This window comes from Anguilla rostrata, chromosome 2 (genome assembly GCF_018555375.3).
Source record: "Anguilla rostrata isolate EN2019 chromosome 2, ASM1855537v3, whole genome shotgun sequence".
Taxonomy (NCBI): Eukaryota; Metazoa; Chordata; class Actinopteri; order Anguilliformes; family Anguillidae; genus Anguilla; species Anguilla rostrata.
This window is the reverse complement of record NC_057934.1, coordinates 67,649,854-67,665,792: the sequence shown is the minus strand read 5'-3', so window position 1 is coordinate 67,665,792 and position 15,939 is coordinate 67,649,854. Positions and strand designations below refer to the sequence as shown.

The following is a 15,939-nucleotide window of genomic DNA, read 5'->3' as shown; positions in this document are numbered from 1 at the left end:
GCTAGGTGCTTCAACTGCAAAAGTTCAACACATTTATGGCAAAGCTGTGTGCGTAAATCTCTGCTTCATTAGTTCAGAGTAGAAATGAAGGTATCTTACTGTCTTCTTTAGATGAGTCCTGGTCAGGTTTCCTGGCTGAAATTAAGACAAAACATGTCACTATCTTCAGGACTATGCAGACTATGACAATGGATCTGTCTTCCTGAACAGCTGCCACATGTATACAGAAGCACATACTAAAATTTATGCTTGAAATCACATTAGCCAGACATGCTGTTACACATTCATAAATGTATCTGCGGGATTGATCAAAATCTAAAAATGTAATAATCAGTCTAAAGCCACAAACTGGAATTCAGAAACTTAGAAATCAGGGCTTACTTGACAGGGTCTTCTTCTTCTTTGGTTCCATCTTTGTTGCAGGAGGGGGTCCAGGATTAATTAGTCCTTATAAAGGAAATATAAATGGTGCCCAGTAACAAATTAATGAATATGACCATGAAAACATAATACTTTCTTATCCACAAACACCTGGAGTAAGCGAGCACGGCTAGCAAAATTTGTACACATTCATGCATGTTCACCTGGGAAAAGTGGATTGGGCAATAGTGGTGGACTAGCCATGTTGTCAGCTAGAAAAAAAATCAAAATTGAACTGTGAGTGCAGTGGCTCTCCGAATGCCCCTGCAGTTAGGAGAAAAGGTACAACTCAGAATCACACAGAATTTCAGTGTCATCCCCCACACCCAGAATTTGTCATGGTTCTGTGTTTCCGTCTCTGTCTTTCCTTTTTGGGCCGCCAGATGGCTGTTTTGTGTCCTGCTTGTACCCTGTTTAATTGTATTTCAACTGTTCAATTATTGTTTTTTGGTTGTCTCGTTTTCCCTTCCCTCTCTGTGGCCTGATTGTGCATTGTGCCCTGCTGTGTCTCGTCAGTGTCTTGTCTATTTAAGTTCCCTTCTCCCTGACTCAGGTGCTGGAACCTTGTTTGTGGGTGCCTCTGATTGTGTTCTGCCCCGCGTGTTTCCTCTGAGAGTAGCTTCCTGTGTTTTTGCCCATTTTCCATTTTTACGTGCTTTTGGATTTTTGGATTTACTTTGTCTTCTGTGTTATGAAGTTTTTCTTTGCGTTTTTTTGAGAGTTGCCTCGCGAGGCCTTTTGTTCCCTGCTTTAGTTCCTGTTCTGTTTAGTAAAGTCTTTGTTCACACCATTTTGAGTTTGGAGTTTTTTTCCCCTCACTCTGTGTTTGGGTCCTAACCCCCCACGCACCCCGACAGAATTACATACGAATGCATTGAAGTCCAATTAGTGACGTAGTGATTCAGTTGGTTCTGAAGGGTCGCAGTGGCTTAAATACAGCTAGGAACTGAACTTAATTTAGCCATTTGTGGTCTTGTTAAACCCATTTGGCAACGCCCTCCAATTGTGAGACACTGTCTTTTAGAAAGCCATAAAACATGCCTGAGTGCAATCCTCAAAGACCCAACCCCAGCACAAGTCATCCCGATTGAACATTGATTCAGTCCCATTTGATTTTCATTTCTCTCAATACTAAAACTCACCATTGACAGGTATGCTCCTCCAAATCTCTGCAGGAAGTTGAAAAACTGTGACTAGCCACAAACACATGATGCTCTTTACATATGCTCACACATTATTTCACAAGGCAAATAAACCAATCGACAACCCGGAATGACACAAACACACTAGTAGTTGAATATCGGACATACTTCCTCACTAACCAATTAAGTAACCACTACTTTATTCTAATGTTCTGGCATTGGTGCCCTTGTTGTAATGGCAGTTGGGAGCTTTCAGACCCCTCTCGCAGGAGTTACGAGGTCGTGAAATCAAGAATGTTTGATTGCCAATTACTTATTTTACCTCCTTGTATCCTTTCCTTGCTTCCTTAGCTCCACCCAGTGAAGGACGCAAGGAAAGGACGCAAGGACAGAGACATCAACAAAACATGTATTACCCTACGGTCACGCGGAGCGACACAGGAGCGGGACAAACCCTTGTCACTTGTCGCTTATGGGCATTCCTGGCTTGTGGTTACCAGGTTACAGAACTAAACAAGTAGGCTAGACATTTGTTTCAGCAACGTGTGTCACACTGCCTTCACTCCCATTGGTAGTCGCCGTGTCGCATCACTCAGTATTTGCATAAAATAGACCTCTAGCCTATTTTCGCCCCGCCTATTTGGCTTTGCAACAGTCGCTTGTCTCTTGTCGCTGTAAATCGCCAACTCTCATTGAAAATGAACGACAGCCGGTCGCTTATCTCTCTCCTGTGCCACCCCATGTGACCGTAGGGTTAGGCAAATGGAATATCTTTGTTCAGTCAAGCGTCAGTTTGAAAACATGCCAATTACAGATGTGGCAGATAAGGAGAGGAGGATCCACAGGGCGATCATTTTATACGTGTATTTAAAACAAAACCCGCAAAGGATGCACTTGTGTTTCCTTGATCAACCATCCTTGGGGAACCTGCTAGCTACTTGCTCCTTGCTCCTTCCAGAAGCATCTAATGGGTTAGAATGTCCGTAAAGATGGCGAATCCTCGGTCCTCGACTGACCTTCAATTCACAGGTCAGTCGAGGACCGAGGAGACAAGGACGGATAAACCGAGTGACTGGAAAGAGCCCATGGATCTCTGCCCTGTGAACCCTCTCTACCAATTGGCAATGCTACCACCAAGCAGCCCTGCAGGGCTAACAACCACAGCTGGCACAGGCATGGTTGGGACTCGGACCCGGGTCATGGGGCTCCTCCATGCACTTGAATGAAACTGGTACCATAACCTGATGAGCCATCCAGCAAACTCACTTCTGTATTGTTTACAAATTTTTTTATAAATGAGCAACAAGTGTTTTAATGTTGCTCATACTTTTTAAGACGGTTCCTTTCACCATAAGTGTGGAAATTTAACGTAAATTTTAAACCCTCACTAAGGGAGAGGTATTGTCCGACTACCAAATTATAATTGAACAAAACAAAGGAAAAAACTGACCTTGCCGTTTCAAAACTCTAATGCTATGAGTGTCCAGCTGTAAACTGAACACCAAGACAGGATAGAGATATTCTAATGCTCAATCTTTTGTTTGGTGCATCTACTCCTGGATTGCCTTTGGTTACCTACTGCCCAAAGACATGCCAACATTTCTGTATTTTTCTTCTCAATTCATAAATTTACCAACACACACCAGCAGCTTACTTGTGATAACCATGGCAATAGGCTGGGCTTGGGTCCTAATGACAATATAACACACACATACGCACACACGTGTCGCGCATGTACACACACATGCATGGACTCTCGCACGCGCACGCACACACACACACGCTCTCTCACTCTCTCTCTCATAAACACACACATACATGTGTCGCCCACGCACATGCACAGACTCTCACACACGTGCACGGAGTCTCGCTTTCACAAACACACACACACCTGGTTTGAGCAGTGCGACTCTATTATCTACAGGCTGCTTTAGTATGTTTTTCAGGTACTCTTTCAGGGCAGTGGCAGACTCAAGGTGGGCACGCTTGGTGTTGATGTTGAGCCGAGGAATGTGCTGCTCAACGTCCACAGCTGAAGGCAGGTCCACACTGGCCTACAACATAAGACCAGTGCAGAAATGTGTGGTGATTTTATTCTGCTGGTTTAAGCAGTTACACCTCAGTGAAACAAATGACATACCTTATCAATCTCTCAAATGACTAAGGAATGCTAAAAAATTTTTTATTTTGAGCTAAATACATTTTCTATGATTCATGTTTTTGGGGTTCCCTGTGGTCACATGGAAGACCTTCACTGAGATACAGCTCGATACGGAACATTAAAGAGGAATCCTGAAGTTCACATTTTGAGTTGCTCCGGCAAAGGCACAGAATGCATGCTGCTCTACAAGAGCATCACCTGCAGGAAAGCCAGGGACTGCGTCTGGGCCAAAAGGCGGGTGATGCCGTCTCTTGCCCCGCTCATCTCCTCCACGTTCTGGTCGAACCTTTTCATCATTGAGAAGAGCTTGGACTGGGCACCCTCCTCCTCCTTGTCCACACTCTTCACGGCCTGCTGCTCGTCTCTGTCGAGCATCTCCCTGATCTGCCTGTACATCATTTCTAGCTCTCGCTTCCGATTGGTCGCGGAGGCCTGAGGTGAACAAGCATGTGACTGTCATATCACTGCGCAGTATAAAATATGACTTGTTTATTCCAAAATTAGATAACAACTGCAGTCTAACAGCTACTTATGAGAGTAAGAAGCACTTTCAAAGTGAATGTGGACAGAACGAGTGGTGAGTAACAGCATCCACTTACTGATCTCGGGGTGCCACTTTCAATGTGGTGACAACAGCCATTTGTATGAAACTGATAAGAAACTTATGTGGGCTACTCCCTTGGACACCAACTTATTTGTTTCCAATTTTATTTATGATCTTTCCTCTTGAAACCTTGGTGGCACGCACAGACGCAGCGGCTCAGTGCTCCCTAAATTATTATTATGTATCTGTTTGGGCGGGTGTGCATGTGTGTGCGTGTGTGTGTGTGTGGATTGTTAGATGAACCGGCTTATGGGCTGCACAGCAAATTTCGTTGTATGGAATGTACAATGACAATAAAGGCGTTCTATTCTATTCTAGTCATATGTTTACTCTCAGTGAAATTGAGAAAGAAGGACAAAGTGCATTTACAACATTTTTGGAAAAGTTTTTTCACATAAAAAATTCTGCTTTCATAAAACGTCTGCCCTTGATTCATTTGAATCATTTGAAAACCTCACACAACACTTCCAGTCTTAACAGAAGCCAACTGCTTCAGGTCAAATTTGTCAATCTTTTCCTATCAGGAAAAAAAAGGTTCTATGTTGAGAATAACAGGAACAACGAATAGAGATTTTATATCAAAATATAAAAACATTCTATTCCAATTTCAGTGAGTATTTTAAAGTTCGAGGTTAAGTATGATTGTTCTGCACACGTGTGTACCCAAGCCCAGAAGCATTACCCTACTGAGCGGATGAAATGGGTTCATCATCAGTGCAAAATGATTACGCACATGCATATTTCGGATAAAAATACTGGTTAATTTGGTCCAGTTGTGAACCATCAGAAAACGAATTGTACTACATTTTAAGTATAATCATGACTACTAATACAATATACATGCACAACATTGTTGAACATGTTTCGTGGTGACTGTGGTGAATAATTGAACGTACATAAGAACACATTAACATGCTTTAAGTGTTTACTAATGCCTGATGCATACTCACTTTCAGCACACTTTGCTGTTCCTTCATCTGGGACAAGACCAGTTGGGTCTTCTCTATCATACCATCCAGCTGAGGCAGCTTCTTCTTTAAGTCAGACTAGAAAAGAAACAGTTTTTTTTTTAGTGTTTGAAACGTTGGAAGATTTCACTGCCAAAAAGTTAAACGGCACTTTTCTCGGAGTTGGGGAAAATTACGCACCTCCTGCAGAAACCGTTGTTCGTCTGGCGTACGGAAGGTGCAGCCCTTGTGCTCTTGCTGCAGACAGAAGCTGCAAATACAGCGTCCGTGCTGGATGCAGAATAACTCCATAATTTTTGAGTGGTCAGGGCAGATGCGCCCCTGCAGGTCTGCCAGTGGCTCGCGGAGCTGGTGTGTGGCAAAAACCGGGTTCTCCTGGTGTGGTCTCATGTGCTCCACACAGTAGGACGCCATGCAGGTGAGGCAGGTCTTGCATGCCTTTCCCCCCATGCAAGCGTCGCATTTAATCGGCGCCGCCTCTGGCTCCGTCTTCGTCGTCGTGGTGACATCGCTGAAGATATTGGCCTTTGACTTCAATTTGAACTTGTCAAGCACTGCGTCAAGAACCGTGTTCTTCCTCAGCTCGGGTTTGGTGACGAAGTGGGACCGGCACTGCGGACAGTTGAAACCGAGTCCCGTCTGTTCGCTGTCCCGCCATGTCCCATCCAGGCAACCTTGACAATAGTTGTGGCCACAAGGCGTGGTCACGGGGCTCTCGAAGAGACTGAGACATATACTGCACGTGAGCTCCCCCTCGAGGCTCAGCAGAGAGGACATGTCGTCAGCCATGACGAGACAGGTGCTGCACTGAAACCTGCGCGAGGCAGAAACGAAACTTACGGGATAGAACGAAATCGAAACTTACTTGCTCAAATCACCGTAGCCATGTACGTGGCTTGTAGCTTTCTGCTAACCAGTGAACGTAACAGCGGAGGAAATATGACCTTATCGGGTGCTGCCTAGATTACTGTACAACTTGAATACAGAATAACATTTAGATAAAATTCAACTCTACAACTTAAAAACAGAATAACATTTAAAGGCTTTTTTAAACTCATTCCTTCCTCCAACAAGAGTGCCTTGAACTGCATTGAAGTACGCCCAGTTTTATACTTTTTGCACTGCGGCACCCTCCTTTGCTCCCTTCGAAACATTTAAATTCAATTCAGTTTTATTTGTCTAACACTTTTTACAGAGGGACCATCACAGTGTCACAGATAGCCTACACATTACAGAAACCCAGGAAATAAAGTGAAGTGTCTGTTTTCTTGTCTGAATTAAGCGAGAACCTTTTTCTTCTGGATCTGAGACCATCCCATATCTCAGAGGATCCCCCCAAATTCAGAAAATTAATCTAAAAATGTAATTTAAAAACCTAAAATTTACAACAGCAAACAGATGTATTTAGCTGGATTGACAGTTCCGAAGCTCGCATGACATTTTGATTTGACTAAAGCAAAAGCAAAAAAAAAAATATTTATTGATTGTTGGATAATTATATAGCCTACTTACCAATGCTACTTTAGAAAGTCAGGTAGAGCTACACTGATATGTTTGGTTGTTTCTGAACCCTCTTGATATGCCAACTCCGCAGACGTCACTGAACTGGGTTGTGGTGGATGCATGTGTACGCTTTTTGGGTGGATGCTGAGTTTGCGCATGACACGTCTGTTCCAGCTTGACTTGAACATTAACTAGCTAGTGTGATGACCCCTCCCACTCTGCTTGTGGCTCCTTGTGTGTGTTTTGCCTGTTTTTCCTGTCCCTGCGTAGGAGGTGTGTCAGGAGGATGAGCCACACCTGAATCAATTCCTCCTGATTGCAGAGTTTTGTTTGGTGGTGTTTTTTGGTTTACTATTAGTTAAATAAACCTGTTCACTTTAATTCCTGATTTTTTGTGTGGTCTCCCTTATTTTGTATGAACTTTGAGCTGGTTCATGACAAAGTGGGGGCTTGTCGTTCTTTAATTGACTAGTTTAAGTGGCTTTTTGACCTAGTAGTGTTGGAAATTGATTTTGGACTTTCCAGGTAAGTAACACTTGGGAAGGTTTATTCTGTGCCACATTTGATTGTGAAATTAGTTACTAGTGTAAACTTTTGTGGGAGATGCACACAAGTAATTGATTTTTGGTCTTGGGGGAGAGAGGGCTTGGTCAGTCCCTAGTCGCTCATTTTTTGGTGCAGTGCTGGTTCTAAATGAATGGCCCTCTTTTTTTGTGTTTTTTTGGAGTTCTATTCCCCTGCTAGGTTTCAGGCAGTGGGTTCTGTTTAGGGAATCCGTTGTTTTAACTATAGTGTGGTGGTGAACATGGGTAGAGCAGTGGTCTCGGGAACTCCTCAGGGGCTTCTGGGGGGGGCGCTGGTTAAACCAGTTGTTTTCCCACCCCACTGATTTAGAGTGTATAAATACCCCCATAAGTACCCACTCAAAGACTAGGGTTGAGTTAGGTAGTATTTGGTGAGGTAGGTTGGGGGATTGGACTCCAGTTTTTTTCTTTTTTTTGCCATTCTTGAGTGTGAACCTGTTGCACTGTTGATTGTCCTCTACTTATAGGTAAGTGGCTTTGAATATGGGTTCTATTGTGAAGGATTTTATTCAGACTCCTTCAATGTAGTTATTGGATCAGTGTACGAAGGACCAATTATTAATGATTGCTGAGCACTTTGATATTAAGGTGACTGATAAACGTTTGAAAGAAAATGTGAAAACTTTTTCATAAGTAAACTGGTGGAAAATGAGATTTTGTGAAGATGTGGGTAAACATGATGTGATTTCACCTGCAGTGACCCCTGAGGCTTTAATGTTTGAAGAGAAAAAGGAGTTGTTAACTCTTAAATTGGAACGTGAAAAAATGATACGATATAGACAAGTGGAGTTGGAAGTGATGAAACAAAAAAATGAGCAGACAAAATTGGAACTGGAACACTATAGATTGAACCTGATAAACGAGGGAAAACTGTATGGAGGGGTTGCTGTTCAGGAAGAAAGTCGATTTAATGTTGGGACTAACCTGACATTGCGTCCCAAGTTCACAGAAAAAGATCCAGACCTGTTTTTCCTCTTTATTCGAGTGGGTGGCAGGGTCCCGGAACTGGTCTGACGAGGAGTGCACATTGTTGTTCCAATGTGTCCTCACAGGTAAGGCACAGGAGGCCTATGCTTCTTTGACTGTAGCAGAGAGTAAGAATTATGATGTTAAGACTACAGTGTTGCGGGCGTATGAGCTGGTTCCCGAAGCCTATCGGCAACGTTTCAGGAATTGGAGAAAGAAGGAACACCAGACTCATGTTGAATTTGTGCGAGATTTGGTTGTACAGTTTAATCGCTGCTGTTCCACATCAGAAGTTAAAACTTTTCAAGAATTGTGTGATTTAGTAACACTTGAGCAACTAAAAAACTGCGTACCAGATAGCATTCCTACTTACATAAACGAACGAAAAGTTAAAATGCCCCAAGAAGCAGCAGTTTTGGCCGATGAGTATAGTCTGATTCATAAAAATACATTTGGTGAAGCCGGTTTTAATGTGCAGCACTATGGTTTTTCAGTAGGGATGCACTGAAATGAAAATTCTTGGCTGAAACCGAAAATAAGGAAACACTTGGCCGAATACCGAGTACCGGTATTTCTTCATTCATTTGCCCATTTGTACCATTGCATAAATTAAATCAATTTGCTTTTGATTCATGTGTGAGAGAATGTGTAAGGATCTATAGGTGTGGCAGCAATCACTTCAGGGTGTCAGATCAGGACAATATTTGGTGCTCGGGTGAGTGTGGGAAAAAAAGAGATGCAGAGTCCAGGTCTAGGGTTTAGGCTGTTTATCTATCCCAAAGGGCTGTATACAAAAAAGGTGTGAGTGTGTGTGGTTGTTTTTATGAACACACACGCTAAAAGAAATGTTCATCAGATGTCACCATGATCCGAAATAGGAGAGGAGCTGCCGCCGTCCGCATGTCTCGCTCACTGCTGCGCTCGCGAGAGGAAAACACGCACAGAGGGACGGTCTTTTGTACAGCCGCCCCCAAATTTGGTGTGCAAATTTGACATCGGGGAAGCCTCCACTACGTCTCAGTAACATCCCGGGGTAGAGCAGGCAATCTGATAAGCCGTACCACCGGGCGAGCGTAGGTCCGGTCCTTCACCTGGATGACCGCAGTTCTCACTCGGCCATCTGCCCCAGATATGACGGTCTTCACTGTTCCCACTTGCCAAAGAGCCTTTGGAGTCTGCTGATCGACGTTGAGGACTACAGTGCCGACGACGATGTTGGTTTTCTCGGTATTCCATTTCTGCCTGGGCAGGAAGTGCCGTATGAAGTTCCTCCAGAAATGGTCGGCCAGGACTTGAGTATGTCTCCACCTCTTGCGACTGAGCAGTTCCGATTCTGGGTAGACCACTTGTGGCAGGGAGCAGTCCGGCTGCCCAATCAGCAAGGAGTTGGGTGTGACAGGATCCGGGTCTGCTATGTCCGTGGAAACATAATCCAAAGGCCTGGAGTTGAGGATGCTCTCTATCCCTCGATCAAGACGGTCCTGAACACCTCCTCCGACACGGTCTGAGCTCCGAATGTGGTGCGGAGGGCTGGGCAGATCGCACCTCTCTTTCCCTAGATCCACCGAAGTGAGGAGCATTAGGTGGATTGAAGCGGAACTGGATCTGTTCTGCTGCCAACTGGTCTCGGACGGCAGGCTCCAGGGCCTTGAATGCTTCATGCGGCTCTCTACTTCCTCCTTTGAAGTTGGTGCCTTGATCCGATAAGAGCTCAAAGGGCTTTCCCCTATGAGCGGTGAAGCGTCGGAGCGGGGGGGGGGGGGGGAGGGGTGTGACGACCCCTCCCACTCTGCTTGTGGCTCCTTTTGTGTGTTTTGCCTGTTTTTCCTGTTCCTGTGTAGGTGTGTCAGCAGGAGGAGCCACACCTGAATCAATTCCTCCTGATTGCAGCGTGGCAAAGGTGTGTCAGGAGGAGGAGCCACACCTGAATTAACTTCTCCTGATTGCTATAAGAGGGCTGGATGTCAGTCCTCTCTCTCTCTTCCCTGCTAACACGGTTTTGTTTGGTGTTTTTTGGTTTGCTATTAGTTAAATAAACCTGTTTACTTTAATTCCTGATTTCTTGTGTGGTCTCCCTTATTTTGTATGAACTTTGAGCTGGTTCATGACACTAGCAAAAAGTGGTAATTCATAGTGTAGGCTACCGAGCAGGGGATTCTTGACATCACCCTGTCTAGAAGGTCAGATTGCTATTTACGAAGAGTTAAATTATAACAATAATAAATAGTTATTTAATTTATATAGGCTATTAATGATTATTCATTATTGGGACAAAATTAAGTTGGAAGCCTGAAGAAACAACTGGACAAAGTGTTCCCAGCTGTGCCAGGTGTATTGCAACTGTATGTATTGTTTCAGAATTAGTCCTAAATGTGGAAACGTTTTAGCTTTCCTCATTTCAAACTGAGGCAGCATTTCAGATCGTAAATATATGTTTGTTTGATTTTTTTGTGGACATTTTCAAGTACGGTCATATAATGAATATTACAGTATAAAAGTTTCTACCCCATACATTTCGGAATCATTTTACATAGGTAAAACAATAAATAATTATATTCAATTTAATACTTACTGGAGGTGACGTCTCCCTGTCTTCCCTGAAACCTATGCATAGACATTTATTGATCTTTCTGATATATGCTATATATAGCTTTCTGTGTAGTTGTGATTATCATATGACAATTTTTGGTATGCCTCTGTATTCCACTCCTCTGTATTCCACTGTATTCCACAATAAAAATAGTTAATTAATTAGCTTTAAACTGAGCCTTGTGTGTATGTGTGCGTTAGAGAGAGAGAGAGAGAGAGATCTTCTGTGATCGCGATAACAGTTCGCCCTCGGGTTTGTACACTCTCTCTCCCCACCTCTCCATTCTCATCCAGTGGTCCTTTCCCGTTCGCCAAGTGATGCGGGTGATGTCACGGTCTGTTTTCGAGCTGAGCGGCGGAGGACAGTGATGGCGCTCGCCGCGCGGTTCCTGGTCTCCCTTTAACATCAGTGGCGGGCATCAGAATGGACGGGCATGTCATTCCCGACCAAGAGCAGCTCCTGATATTTTTAAAGAAGCTCAAAGAGGTGTTCGATGTTTGTGACGACGATGCGGACGGATACATTAGTGTTGAGCATTTCGTGGATCTTGGATTGCAGTTCGGGCAAGGAGATGAGGTAAGACTGTAGGCTTTAAGACGAAGTAGGTATTTTCAGCATTTAACGCATCTAAGCTGAAATAAACGTATTCAACGTATGTTTCAAAGGTTGCATAAAACAATATGGAATTGCGGCTTACAGTGGGATTATGTTATTTCTAAGAGCATTGCTGCAAAAGACGGAAGTAAATTAAGTATTGCATCTGACAAACAGGTAGCCTATGGACAAGTCAACGTAATGACAAGCTAATGTGTTTAAGTTTTCCCCGAAATGCAAGCGCACATCCTTCCTAAAAAAATAAAAAATAAAAACGAACTCGTTATTTATGCCTTTGGTATTGAGGCGCGTGTCCAAATTCTTAAGGGAAACACAGTGCCCTTCGTTGGGTCATAATAATGTGCATTCTGTACCTGTTGAAAAAGAATTCCACTTACGCGGTTACATAGTATTCAAAGATTTGTACATATTTGTACCCCCACCCCCCATTAATTATTGTAATAGGTTGTGTGTTATCTTAGTTCTGTTTGGATGTTGACTGTAAACAGCAACCTGCTGCATTTATAATGTGAACAAGAATTTGCAAGAAACAATCGCAGAAATGTCTCCAAAATGGTTTGATGCATAGGTCCTACTGTAGATTCATGTTGCGATATGTCACTGATATTTGTTCCAGTTCACTTTCAGGGTACGCGATTAGTATGTCCTTAAATTCTTATTATTGTCCAGGCAAGTTTGCTTGAAATTAACATAAGTTTAATTTAAATTTTGCACTTTGTTTCCTTTTGTCGTTTAACAAAAATATATCAATTATTCTTAAAGTACAGCTGAAGGGACATTTTAAAGACTTCTTTGATCAGATTAAATAGCTGTAGGTTTGAATGTGTGTTTGCTCATTCAGTCCCAGTGGGGTGCTTTCTTACTTGGTGCGGTAAAGTGAAGGAAAGTGGACGAGTTTTGTCCTGACAGATTGGACTGGCGCTGAGTTCTCTCCATGAATTTGTCAGACGATGCCCGCGTGGCATCCAGCTGTTTTTAAAGCGCGTTGACTCCCAATGTAACGGGCTTTCCCCCCGCTTGGTGCGGTTCTCCCTGGAGGTAACATTTGAACAGGTTCCTTCCAGCTGTGAGAATTTATGAGGTACTGGTCGGTGGGATTCCTTTCATCGGTTCATTAGTAGGTACTAAGGCTTTAAGTTCAATAGCCCCCCCCCCCCCCCCCACTTGCTCATTAAAATCTGGAGCCATGTCAAATTCCTGTTGTGCCTGGAAAAACAGAGGTCCGGGGCTTTTCATGAACATGAAATGTTAATTGGTTCATGTTTGTATGGATTTATGGGAATTACCTTTTGAATTGTTCCAGGCTGTACTTGCAAGGAGTTCTCTGATCCAGGGATATTGTAGTTTTTTAAAATTTATTTATTGGTATTTTATCTTTTAAGGTGCACAGTAAAATTTCCAGTGTTAATTCAACTCTAACATCATAACATTTGGTGCCCTACTATTGAGTTGAATTAACACTGGACGTTTTACTGTGTTACACGATTAAAAAAAACATATCCAAGGTAAAATGGATGTCGTTAAGAGGTGTCTGTGTTTCAGGATTGGGGTTTGTCATTAACTTATTACGAAGGGAGCTACAAACTCCTAGAATGAGGGAATGAAAGGCAGAACTTTGTCTATGTATTTTCACTGGCCCAACACCAGGATTCATACTGACATTTCTAGTAGTGATCTGTTTTTTTGTTGTTGTCAGTGAGACAGGGACACAACACGTCCGTATTAATCGCACCGTACGACCGCATGCCTCAAGCACAGTGTCTGCAGCCCTTGAGGTGAGTATGTGTGCGAGATACTTAAGTTAGCCGCGAGCTGTAAGCTCAGCAAAGAATTCCATTTCTTATGCGTCAGACCCAAATGACTTGTTCCGGGCTACAAGTTCTGGGATGATCTGTACTTTTATCAGCGGACCTCGAGGGCACAGTTGCATCGGGCTGCCTGTGGATGCCCCGTGTTCTGATTGTTATTAGATCCACAGCACGTTGAGGGCCTTGTGGGGAAAAAACACCTCACGGCTTGTCTGCGAGCGGCTAGTTCAGCTGAACTGCATGTTGATGGTTCCGTGACGTTCCGTGACGTTCCCAGACGTTCCGTGACGTTCCGTGACGTTCCGTGACATTCCCTGACGTTCCGTGACGTTCCGTGACGTTCCGTGTCTCAGGGCCGAATGTGATGAACGGTTTTTTTGACGCCACTCCAGATGCACCAGGGAGGTGCTGGTGTATTGACAGTTTGGTACAACGTGTCAATTTTAGGAGTAATATGATTCCAGTCTGCCAGAAATTACCATCTGCTGTGCCTCACCTGTTATACCTTGGGCAAAGGTGTTAGTCCTGTGCACCTGATATTATTCAAAACGTTTTTTTTTTATTATTTAAAATTTTTTAATTAACTGGTCATCATCTCATCTGCTGATATTGAGCAGGCGCTCAATATCAGCAGATGAGATGATGACCAGTTCATTTAAAAATTTAAAATTTGCTTACAGTTTGCGCAAGTGCAAGTTGTTATCAATTTTGAGGAGAGGGTGCATCAGTGCTGAAAGGGCTTTGATGATGCTAGATTGGTTAATGTCCTGTGAGGATCATTAATAGCCCTCGTGATTCAGAGCACAGTCAGACCTGGTGGTACAGAGCATTCGGTGCTGACTGCACTGTTGATACGGATCATAGTTATTGTACATTCTTGGCGTAACAGCCTTTCCCCTTTCTGTTCCCAAGAGTTTGGAGAGTCTCGGTTTCTTCAGAAGAGCTGTTTATCTCAGTGAATATCTGTTGTGTTTTTTTCTCCATCCCTTGGTGTCTTGCCAAAACTGTGCCTTCAGCAGTCCTTAAGTCTGGATGATGGCACTGCTACAAGTGCAGAGCCCCCCCCCCCCCCATTCCTGCAGCCAGGTTTAAAAATAACTGTTGTGTGGCCTTGTAGCTATGGTGACCACTGCTTAACAAACTTGCAGAGGTAATGACGGGACTGCTGGTTGCTGTCTGCTGCCTCTCTGGTAAACTCAGTAAACAGGGGGGTGTGAAGTTGATGATTGGCCCCCCAATGACATAAATGAAGGGCTGTGTCAACATTTGTTTCCTCTGTTAGTCACAGATGCCTCTGGGATTATAGTGTGTGAGTTATTTCATTCCCCCCCACTAATCATAAATCATAAATAATGGTATGCTCTGCCTCCCTGGTGAGCTAAAGCCAGTCAGTGCAAAATCCAGTTTTCAAACGTGACACAGAAAGTCTACCTGGGACAGTATTTCTGTAAGTATAAGGTCAGAACATTTGTTTTTATTAAGCATCAAATGTCTGAGTAATTACGTTACCTGACGGGTTGTCTTCTTGAATGATGTGTAAAATCCCATCAGGGTTTGGTCAGTGGAGGCGGTCAGTGTAATTGGACTGCCCCCTGGGGTCCTCTGACTGGGACCTTTGAAAGCTTCTGCCGTTCACTCACAGTGATTTAGGGAAAACTGAGAAAATGGGACTAAGAGAAAACGAGAACTCCCCTCCATTTCCCCCGTCCATTTGCCCCGTGCATCCTTAATTGGCATTAGCCCCCGCAATTGATTGACACTTGCCTTTTTGTATGCACAATTAAGGCTTTTAACAAGCCCCGAGTACATGTGTAATTTAGTTTCATGATGAATTGTAGGGCCTAAGGGCTCTTCACCGTTGGAAATGAGTCAGGGAGGCACTAATCGAAAATAGCCGTGTTTTCCGGCTCCTTCTGTCACGGCTTTTACCGGAAACAAACATTCCTCACCGAAGGAGGAAAATGTCAGGACAGCTGATTCCTGTTGGATATCCTATAGGTCAAACGCTAATCGTCTTTACCGTCAGTCCTGTAATCTGTGATTAGGCGAGTGCGTTCTGACTTTCTAAAGTCACGGGATGGGGGGCTGGTTCAGGAGACACCACTGGCATAGCTCTCACGGGAGTGATTTATTCCCGTACCACATCGATCTCGATCAGTCTCAGTTTCTCCAGTGTGCTTAAATCAGTTTGGCTTCACGTACCCATGTACTGAGCGCCTGAGCTGTCAGCACGCAAGTTCCTGTTTAAAATTTTAAAAAAAAATTTCTTTTTTTTTGCTTTGATTTCCGTTTTAATTACGGGGTTTTTGTGTGCATTTGATAGATAATCCAGATTAGTGTGGTGCCCTGAGGGCTGCTGTGTCCAGCAGAGGCTCTTGTCTCTTAGTGCAGTGATGTCACGGTCCGCGCTGAATTCTGACTGGACCAGCGGTTGGCTGGGGCCAGTCTGATGCGCCATTGACCGTAGCGTGTCGCACACCACGAAATAGCGGCGATGGATTGGTCACGTAAAAATCTTCCGCCCGCCGGTTGCACAGTCCTTGGGTGAATAAACAGCACAGTAACTGCGTGGCTCCGC

The 15,939-nt window shown here is 43.8% G+C and overlaps 2 protein-coding genes across 12 annotated transcripts in view; one reads left to right on the top strand and one right to left on the bottom strand.

Annotated features, from left to right (window-relative positions):
- Positions 1 to 6,936, bottom strand: part of trim25 (tripartite motif containing 25) — a 54,400-nt gene extending 47,464 nt beyond the window's left edge. For 3 of the 11 annotated variants that reach the window (XM_064324225.1, XM_064324234.1, XM_064324228.1), the window contains exons 1-6: positions 6,808 to 6,936; positions 5,476 to 6,109; positions 5,278 to 5,373; positions 3,922 to 4,155; positions 3,454 to 3,616; positions 382 to 447 (exon numbers count right to left, since the gene is read on the bottom strand). In XM_064324225.1, coding sequence (XP_064180295.1) covers positions 382 to 447; positions 3,454 to 3,616; positions 3,922 to 4,155; positions 5,278 to 5,373; positions 5,476 to 6,084 — 1,168 coding nt within the window. In that variant the 5' untranslated portion in view covers positions 6,085 to 6,109; positions 6,808 to 6,936. Of the gene's footprint in view, positions 1 to 99; positions 136 to 381; positions 448 to 584; positions 633 to 1,562; positions 1,590 to 3,453; positions 3,617 to 3,921; positions 4,156 to 5,277; positions 5,374 to 5,475; positions 6,110 to 6,807 lie in introns of all 11 variants that reach the window. The other 8 variants (XM_064324231.1, XM_064324230.1, XM_064324213.1 and 5 more) reach the window with 8 other exon arrangements.
- Positions 6,937 to 11,307: 4,371 nt separating this feature from the next.
- The window catches only part of rab11fip4b (RAB11 family interacting protein 4 (class II) b), an 84,146-nt gene continuing 79,514 nt past the window's right edge, over positions 11,308 to 15,939 (top strand). The window contains exon 1 of the mRNA XM_064324238.1: positions 11,308 to 11,514. Within this exon, the coding sequence (XP_064180308.1) occupies positions 11,362 to 11,514 (153 nt within the window). The 5' untranslated portion in view covers positions 11,308 to 11,361. The remainder of the gene's footprint in view (positions 11,515 to 15,939) is intronic.